This window comes from Oncorhynchus gorbuscha, linkage group LG01, assembly GCF_021184085.1.
Source record: "Oncorhynchus gorbuscha isolate QuinsamMale2020 ecotype Even-year linkage group LG01, OgorEven_v1.0, whole genome shotgun sequence".
NCBI classification, from domain to species: domain Eukaryota; kingdom Metazoa; phylum Chordata; class Actinopteri; order Salmoniformes; family Salmonidae; genus Oncorhynchus; species Oncorhynchus gorbuscha.
The window spans coordinates 76,940,866-76,951,226 of NC_060173.1; the positions used below are offsets into that span (position 1 = coordinate 76,940,866).

General features: G+C 41.2%; 1 protein-coding gene across 4 annotated transcripts in view; it reads right to left on the reverse strand.

Moving 5' to 3' along the window:
• The window catches only part of LOC124042481 (RNA-binding motif, single-stranded-interacting protein 1-like), a 70,728-nt gene extending 60,719 nt beyond the window's left edge, over nt 1-10,009 (reverse strand). The window contains exon 1 of one of the 4 annotated variants that reach the window (XM_046360698.1): nt 9,793-10,009. In XM_046360698.1, coding sequence (XP_046216654.1) covers nt 9,793-9,864 — 72 coding nt within the window. In that variant the 5' untranslated portion in view covers nt 9,865-10,009. Of the gene's footprint in view, nt 1-5,534; nt 5,668-9,792 lie in introns of those variants that run through there. The other 3 variants (XM_046360693.1, XM_046360694.1, XM_046360695.1) reach the window with 3 other exon arrangements.
• Nucleotides 10,010-10,361: the final 352 nt, after the last annotated feature.

The window sequence follows — 10,361 nt, forward strand, 5'->3', positions numbered from 1 at the left end:
GGACACATTTATTTTATGAGCAATGCCTTATTTCTATTACAGCATATTGGATGACTGTCATTCATAATCCATTCACCAAGTTTAACATTGACAGGTTTAGGCTACTACATGATACTAAAATGTTCTCTATATATGAGGTTGAAATTCATCCCAAAGGTGTTCGATGGGATTGAGGTCAGGGCTTTGTGCAGGCCAGTCAAGTTCTTCCACACCGAACTCGACAAACCATTTCTGTATAGACCTCACTTTGTGCCCTGGGGCATTGTCATGCTGAAACAGGAAAGGGCCTTCCCCAAACTGTTGCCACAAAGTTGGAAGCACAGAATCATCTAGAATGTCATTGTATGTATGCTTTAGAGTTAAGATTTCCCTTCACTGAAACTAAGGGGCCTAGCTCGAACCATGAAAAGCAGACCCAGACCATTTTTTCTCCTCCGCCAAACTTTACAGTTGGCACTATGCATTGATTCAGGTACAGTTGAAGTCGGAAGTTTACATACACTTAGGTTGGAGTCATTAAAACTTCTTTTTCAACCACTTCAAAACTGTAGTTTCGGCAAGTTGGTTACGGCATCTACTTGTGCATGACACAAGTAATCTTTCCAACAATTGTTTACAGACAGATTATTTATCTTATAATTCACTGTATCACAATTCCAGTGGGTCAGAAGTTTACATATACGGAGTTGACTGTGCCTTTAAACAGCTTGGAAGATTCCAGAAAATGATGTCATGGCTTTAGAAGCTTCTGATAAGCTAATTGATATCGTTTGAGTCAAATGAAGGTGTACCTGTGGGTGTATTTCAAGGCCTACCTTCAAACTCAGTGCCTCTTTGCTTGACATCATGGGAAAATCAAAAGAAATCAGCCAAGACCTCAGAATTTTTTTTGTAAACCTCCATAAGTCTGGTTCATCCTTGGGAGCAATTTCCAAATGCCTGAAGGTACCACGTTCATCTGTACAAACAATAGTACACAAGTATAAACACCATGGGACCACGCAGCTGTCATCCCGCTCAGGAAGGAGACACGTTCTGTCTCCTAGAGATGAACGTACTTTGGTGTGAAAAGTGCAAATCAATCCCAGAACAACAGCAAAGGACCTTGTGAAGATGCTGGAGGAAACAGGTACAAAAGTATCTATATCCACAGTAAAAATGAGTCCTATATCGACATAACCTGCAAGACCGCTCAGCAGGGAAGAAGCCACTTTACAATAACAGCACTTGCTGTTGACCGGGGAAGCTCTAGCAGGGAAGAAATTCAACGAACTGACTTGTTGGAAAGGTGGACTCCTATGAAGGTGCCATGTTGAAAGTCACTGAGCTCTTCAGTAAGGCCATTCTACTGCCAATGTTTCTCTATGGAGATTGTATGACTTTGTGCTTGATTTTATACACCTGTCAGCAACGGGTGTGGCTGAAATAGCCGAATTAAAAAATTTGAAGTGGTGTCCACACTGTTGTATATACTGTATAGTGTATCATATCCGCAGCTAGCTCACCATATTAGCTAAAGTAACATCATAGTCAACATAGCTAATATAACTAACGCGTTAGTAAACCCGCTACAATCATGCAGTACAGTGTAGTACACGGGTTAGCAGTTACACCGGTGGGCCCCTGTGGCAATACATTTGTATAACCAAAAGCTTACTTTGACTTGGAAGAGTTCCAGTGTTGGATATCCAGCTAGCTAACATCCCTCTGTTTGAGCCAGGTGTTTGAGAAGGCTAAACTAGCTAGCTGCATTTGCTAGCTAGCTAAGTAAGTGAAAGTGATAAAAAATGAAAAGATCTCCCTCTATCTCTTGCTTCTCATTTATTTTTTAAGAAATTAATTTGTTCAAAACTATTTTCTTTCTCTATCTTTGAGTCTACTATTCTCCACATTTCATGCACTGCAGTGCTAGCTAACTGTAGCTTATGCTTTCAGTACTAGATTCATCCTCTGACCCTTTGATTGGGTGGACAACATGTTAGTTCATGCTGCAAGAGCTCTGATAGGTTGGATGATGTCTTTCAGAAGTTGTCATAATTACTGTGTAAGTCTACGGAAGGGGGTGAGAACCATGACCCTCCTCGGTTTTGTACTGAAGTCAATGTACCCAGAAGAGGACAGAAGCTAGCTGTCCTCTGGCTACACCATGGTGCTACGCTACAGAGCGCTGTTGAGGCTACTGTAGACCTTAATTGCAAAGCAGTTAGCCAACTGTAATTGTTATTTCTTGTGAATGCATTTATTTACCTGAAACTTAATTTATTATTTTCTTTAGGAATTGATACTGACAATGAAATAAAACTAAAGATTGGAGCTGCTGCTCTACGGACTCAAAGCAAGTCTTTCTGTTTTCATGAAGTATTTTTTACTTTATTTTTTTATTTCACCTTTATTTAATCAGGTAGGCTAGTTGAGAACAAGTTCTCATTTGCAACTGCGACCTGGCCAAGATAAAGCATAGCAGTGTGAGCAGACAACACAGAGTCACACATGGAGTAAACAATTAACAAGTCAATAACACAATAGGAAGAAGAAAAAAAGAAAAGAGAGTCTATATACATTGTGTGCAAAAGGCATGAGGAGGTAGGTGAATAATTACAATTTTGCAGATTAACACTGGAGTGATAAATGATCAGATGGTCATGTGCAGGTAGAGATATTGGTGTGCAAAAGAGCAGAAAAGTAAATAAATAAAAACAGTATGGGGATGAGGTAGGTAAAATGGGTGGGCTATTTGCCGATAGACTATGTACAGCTGCAGCGATCGGTTAGCTGCTCAGATAGCGGATGTTTGAAGTTGGTGAGGGAGATAAAAGTCTCCAACTTCAGCGATTTTTGCAATTCGATCCAGTCACAGGCAGCAGAGAACTGGAACGAAAGGCGGCCAAATGAGGTGTTGGCTTTAGGGATGATCAGTGAGATACACCTGCTGGAGTGCGTGCTACGGATGGGTGTTGCCATCGTGAAAAGTGAACTGAGATAAGGCGGAGCTTTACCTAGCATGGACTTGTAGATGACCTGGAGCCAGTGGGTCTGGCGACGAATATGTAGCGAGGGCCAGCCGACTAGAGCGTACAAGTCGCAGTGGTGGGTGGTATAAGGTGCTTTAGTGACAAAACGGATGGCACTGTGATAAACTGCATCCAGTTTGCTGAGTAGAGTGTTGGAATCAATTTTGTAGATGACATCGCTGAAGTCGAGGATCGGTAGGATAGTCAGTTTTACTAGGGTAAGATTGGCGGCGTGAGTGAAGGAGGCTTTTTTTGCGGAATAGAAAGCCGACTCTTGATTTGATTTTCGATTGGAGATGTTTGATATGAGTCTGGAAGGAGAGTTTACAGTCTAGCCAGACACCTAGGTACTTATAGATGTCCACATATTCAAGGAACCATCCAGGGTGGTGATGCTGGTCAGGCGTGCGGGTGCAGGCAGCGAACGGTTGAAAAGCATGCAATTGGTTTTACTAGCGTTTAAGAGCAGTCGGAGGCCACGGAAGGAGTGTTGTATGGCATTGAAGCTCGTTTGGAGGTTAGATAGCACAGTGTCCAAGGACGGGCCGGAAGTATATATAATGGAAGTATATATAACGTCGTCTGCGTAGAGGTGGATCAGGGAATCGCCCGCAGCAAGAGCAACATCATTGATATATACAGAAAAAAGAGTCGGCCCGAGGATTGAACCCTGTGGCACCCCCATAGAGACTTCCAGAGGACCGGACAGCATGCCCTCCGATTTGACACACTGAACTCTGTCTGCAAAGTAATTGGTAAACCAGGCAAGGCAGTCATCCGAAAAACCGAGGCTACTGAGTCTGCCGATAAGAATATGGTGATTGACCGAGTCGAAAGCCTTGGCAAGGTCGATGAAGACGGCTGCACAGTACTGTCTTTTATCGATGGCGGTTATGATATCGTTTAGTACCTTGAGCGTGGCTGAGGTGCACCCGTGACCGGCTCGGAAACCAGATTGCACAGCGGAGAAGGTACAGTGGGATTCGAGATGGTCAGTGACCTGTTTGTTGACTTGGCTTTCGAAGACCTTAGATAGGCAGGGCAGGATGGATATAGGTCTGTAACAGTTTGGGTCCAGGGCGTCTCCCCCTTTGAAGAGGGGGATGACTGCGGCAGCTTTCCAGTCCTTGGCGATCTCAGACGATATGAAAGAGAGGTTGAACAGGCTGGTAATAGGGGTTGCGACAATGGCGGCGGATAGTTTCAGAAATAGAGGGTCCAGATTGTCAAGCCCGAATTAGCAAGCAAGAACGTCGCGATGGGGTGAGTCTGTTTATTCCTCTTCATGCGGTGACATCGATAGACCGGTCGAGGGTCCGGATATTGTAGCCCAGGAGTATGCTTCGGTGGTAGCACAGGAGCTCTGGCCGGGCTAGCTTCAAGCTAAGTGGGTGGAAACGCTAGCCAGGAGTAATCATCCGGGGTTACGGTTAGCTAGATAGCTAGTTGTGAAGAATCCAGCTGAAAATGTTCCGTTTGCGGTGGGAATCCGGTGGGAATCCGGGGATAAAAAATAATAGGTCCGTTATGCTCTGGTTAGAGTCGCGTTGTTCGACTTGGCGAAAGCTTTCCGAGCTATAGGTTAGCTGATGACCGGTTACATGAAGACCGCTAGCAATGGTTTGCTGACTGATAGCTGGTAGCTAGCTGGTAGTTAGCTGGCTAGCTTCAATTGAGGGGTTCCGGATCCAAAGTAGATATAAGTACTTTAGAAGAAAATAGCTACATTGGGTGAGGCGGGTTGCAGGAGAGTATTTAGAAGTTGAGGTTTAACAAAATGTTTTAAAAGATATGCAAGGTAAAACATGTTTAAAAATATTTTTTTAAACGATTTAAACAAGGGACACGACATGACAAGACGTTCGACTTCTACACCATCTTGGACATGTAGGTATGACAAACATCTCACCTATGAGTGAACCTACAATCACAGAAAAGCCTGCGGTGAGATCCGATCTCACACGGCCACAAATCAGTTCTTTTAAGCATGCTGTTTTGACATGATACAGCTGTCTCTGCTGAATCGGCAGAACAAACAAATGATCAGGAAGCAGGCCCCTCCCACGCAGTGCATACCTTTCAATTTCATTCTGGCTCTATGCCAGATCAAACCCTACAGACACCAGGGCTCTTACACAGAATCTAGCAGCTTGACTAATAGATGACAACTATACACACCATTACAGTGTACATGCACATTTATGGGAACAGTATACATTAGCCTGCAACACCCTTTGATGGTAAGGAAATCAGCTACTTCGTCAGTTAAAAGGAATTAGGCACTCACAGCACATAGAACCATAAGACTGCCCTCCGTTTTTTTTGAGCCTAAGAGCAGCTATAAGGTTTAACACAACAAGACTTCCTCTGAAAGGCTCACATCTCTCTCCCATCCATTTCCTTCCTCTCCGTTAGCCCGCTCAGAATGAGATCCAGCAATACCACGGAACCCTGAAATTCAAGTGGAGGAAAGAGAGTCCCAGCAGTACCAGGAAGTCTTTACAAACAGCTCTGTATATTTACCTTCCTGCCTGGATGGAAGGGGTGAGTTTGGGGGCCAAAGCCCCACTGAGGCAGCGACAGAATCATTTTCGACGACTCCCAGCGCGTTAGGGTGGAAACAAGTAAACCACAAAGACAATCGTGTGTGTGTGTGTGTGTGTGTGTCACACACAGGAAGACAAACGATAAAGGCATGGGGGTGGGGTAGGAAAGCTCAACCTAAAGTTCTCATTATCCAAGATTGAGAGTAGATGAATGGAAAGCCTTTCCATACTTCCAAATTCATCAAATTAAAATAATAATATGATACGTCAGTTAGGAAATCTCACACAAAACATGATCAAAGTATTACATTCGATTAGTCTTAAAAGAGACTCTGCAGGCCATCAGGTGTATCAAATTGCAGAGACAATTCAATAAAAGCTTATTAGAGTGGATGCTACACTCATGATAATGTTCGTCTTGTAACACAAACTTTTACTTTAGAAAAACAGCACTAAAACTACACAAATTCCTCATAATAAAAATGTAAATCAGTCTTAGTTTTGCCAGAAGTCTGCTTTGCAGACAGTTTTTCAACAATAAACAGAGGAGCTTGGACAGGACAGAGTTAACATGCTGCACTGTAGATCCCCATGACAGACAGCACTCTGCCCATCTGTCTCCAGCACTCACTGGTCATGTGATGTCAGCACCAAAGGGATGTGATCACGTGGCAAGTGATCTATGTTTGACTTACAGCACAGGGGGATAGAATATCAAACACTCATGTTTTGCTGTCAACAGCACATTACTCAATCAGAGAGCGTTGGCTTAATTGTTGGTCAGTTGAGAGGGTTGTAATAGAACATTGCAAACTCACTTGTCACGTTTTTTCTATGCGTTAATGGTTAAAGAGACATTCATATTTGAAGAATGTTTGTAAGAATTCTAAGGACGTTTCATCTAGTGCCCAAAACCTAGCAATGACTTAATGTAGAGCATGCAATTTATTCCAAATGGGAAAAAATATATATTTTAATTTCATACTATCGTGGCCACAAAATAGACCTTTGTTATTCATTGTTTTACTTTGAAAGCAAATAGTGAACATTGACTAACCCACATTCATTATCTGATATTCAGTTGATTATAAGCAGAAATAATTCATATCTGTATGGCTAGAAATTACATGATTGACGTGCACTCATTTTCAATAATCTTTCCTTTTCCCCGTTTTTCATAATCAATTTCCCCTTTCATGAATTATTTATCGATGAAATAGCCTGATACGAGATGTTTATTGGTTTTCCTCATAAATAAGACATGTTCTCATGAAAAAAGATAATAAGGTCCTTGATGAGAAGTGAAAATGTAAGTTTGTTCAACCCCGACTACGCTCTGCCTCCATAATAATTGTCTTTGCAAAGTAAAAATCAACAACATAGATTGCAATATTCCTGCTACATTACGATTGATATTATAACCGTTGTTGCTTTATTTAGTTGCATACTCATTTACATTATTTACACGAGAATCAATGAATAAGACATGATTACCTTTATGGCCCACGTGTCACCATTGAAACCTTTCTAACCCTGATGGGACTTGTCAATGTTTTCTCTCTTTTTAGGAGAGCCTCTTGGCAGAGAGAGACTCAACAGCAGGGTGGGTTTTACTGTGCACTGGGTAGGCCATCATTTTGCTCATGTCAAAAGTCGCCAAGAATGAGAATCATAGGAGCACAATGGGTGCTCTTTCAGCCCTGCGCCAACATAAAGAGCAGCACCTCTGTGCTGTTCAATTGTATACATTCCGCTGCCAGGCAACTCTCCAAACTTTATTGTAAACATTGTATAGGGCTTTTTCAGGCTCAGCATAATGCCATTGTTCACAGTCTCTGTATGTAATGTCCGATGGCAGTTAATGTGTTCACTTTTCCTTGATTAAAGGCTTGTGTTGACAACAAATAAGATTGATTTTTATTTATTTCAGGACTGGGAGCTGTGATGATTTGAACCGTGATTAAACTTGTTAAAGCTTATTTACGTCAATGTAAACACTTTTTCAGCAGTCAGGACCCTCGGTTGTTTCAACTGCAAATCTGTGACCCCCTAGTCTAGCTGTTCAATCCAATACTGGATCACTCACATAGATAGATGTCACTTGCACTGACACCAGTGTTCAAGTACTCGGTTATTAACTTAAAAGCAGCCTGTTCTGCGCCACTTGAATTCCTCAATCACAGTACGGTAGCTGGTCTCCTGCCGAGACAGAAAGTTGCATCGAAAACATGCTCCAATTTTCTGTGCTTTGTCAATGCTTTTCATTCCTGTGACAGTATCTCATAACAAATTGACAGTAAACAAGAACCCGAACAATGAATAATGCAATATTTATGCACTGACTGAATGTGATTACAGCTCTTCTATACAAAATTAATATCACAAAAAAAGACCATAGAATGTCACTAAGTGTTAAATGCTTCAAACATCAGATACACACCTAAATAGACGGCATGTTTACAGCCATGGAGAGAAATCTGTGCCAGGCCCCCGCAATAAGACAATAACAGAGTCATTTCATTTGGATCCCAGCAAAGAGGCCAGCAGGACAGTGATAATGTAAACCACCATGTCAGTTATCCACAAAGCAGGGCCCTGTTTGAAGTGGACAAGCCATTTCTGTATTAAGGCCACCCCACACATATCTGGTGTGTCATAAAACAAAGTGAATGGGGCCACATCCCTTTCCATGCGGAAATCAAATGAATGGCCCTATTCTTGAATCAAATTCAAAGAATGAGTCTTTAGTCAATGGAAGAATGGGATTAGAAAGAACAAACACTGAGAAATATTGCACATCAGTAGGAAGATGAGTTAAGGAAGCATTTTATGACTAAATGACCAACAGCTGTGAATGCAGGTGATATGTTGACTAACTTTGGCAAATAAGCTAATACTTTCTCTTCAGATGATATCTTCAAATAAAAGAGAAACCCGTAACCCGTGTTGCTAACACAATGTCATTCTAAAATCCTGTTTAATGTCCTTTTCATTGGATCGACACACTCAGATGTCTATCCCTGTTTGAAAACATATCCTCGTTTTACAGTTGCATACTAAGTAGCCTACAGGGCTGGAGCTCTGGGACCTTGTCATTTAATAGGCAGCCAAGCTGATTAAACATGTATGGAGACTAAGTGATGCAAAGTATTCTGTAGGAGCCTCTTGATGATCATACGAGATGCCTGTAAGTCAACTGAGGACTGTCAGTTGACCCCATATGCCCTCTGACTTTCAACAAAAAATGTATTAATGATGCTATAAAGAATTCTATGAAACCTGACTTGCGCTCTTATGACCATGAATAAATACAAAATAGAATATAAAATACTACATAAACAATTCATAATAGTTTAATTAATTGGGTGTATCTTATTATTATATCTTGATCTAATACTTAAAGGTCCAATGCAACGTTTTTTTAAATCTCAATATCCAATCATTTCTGGGTAACAATTAAGTACCTTACTGTGATTGTTTTCAATTAAAATGGTCAAAAAGAAACCAAAAATAGCTTCTTAGCAAAGACCCATTTCTTAAGCAAGGATTTTGCTAGGACTGTCTTGGAGTGGGGAGGGGAATACTGAAAACGAGATGTTATTGGCAGTGAGGTTTGGAACTCGCTTTCTTATTGGTCTATTAACTAATTTACTGCCTGGTGATGTCACCAAAACCATCTAACAAAAACGGTCTCTTAAACTAAAAGGGCATTATCACAATTTTCACAGTATTATTCCAACCTCATAGTGTGGAAATATAGATAAAACACAAGAAATTCACGTTGTTGATTGCACTGCACCTTTAATTATACATGGCAGCGTTGAAGGGATTTGGTAATAACAGTAATCCTATAAATTGAATGTCCTTTCTAATAGCTAACCCTGGAGAGCCACAATCTGGCCAATGTGAATCTAAATGATCCAAGTCAATAGTAATAAATAGTAACAACAAATATGTATGTCAGAAGAGTTTGACAGGTGTTGAGATGCACTAAATAGCCTACAGCATTCATTTGTGCTTCAAGTCATAGTCATCTCAACATATTTTCCTGAATATGCGTTTCAAATTACATAAACATAACCCTAACGAACAAGAAATCTTACAGACAAACTAGAGTACAATAATCGGGGCAGATGAGGAAGAACATTTTCTTATCAATTGTCGAATCTAACCGCGCATTGATCATTTTACAATGTAGCTACTTTTCAAGTACATAGAACACTGTTTTACTTTACCTTCGCTTGCAGGTATTGGGGGTAGTAATACGAGTACTGGGGGTACATCTGTTGTTGCCACGCTTTTCCCATGAATATAGAAATATGAACCAGTCGGTTACTTCAGTATTTCCGCCTATTCCGTTTTTCCAAAGTCAATTCTCTCGTTGGGGCGGGAGACCTCACCCTGGAACCAAACAGCGAAACAGTGGAATGTCCCAATGTCAGCCAGCCTCAGTGCAAATGAACTGCGTTTCTGCGTGGGAGTTGGACCTGATTCGGGTAATGGGCTTTCTCTGGTGTGTGTACATTCTGACTAGAGCTAATGCTGACCAGTTGGCTATGCATGAAACCTCATTCAGAATAGTTTAAAGACAACAGTTTTATGCATTTAGATAATACAATTTGTAGTTGAAGATACAATAACGAAGTTTCAGTCAATGATGAATTGGAATTCCATAGGCCTATAGTTACTCTCCAGACATCAGTCTCCGATGTTGGACAAGTACTCACCTTTTCACCAGCAATCCAAACATTGCCATGTGACATCAATAAGTGAAGGATCGACATTTACAGAATGGTTACTTTGA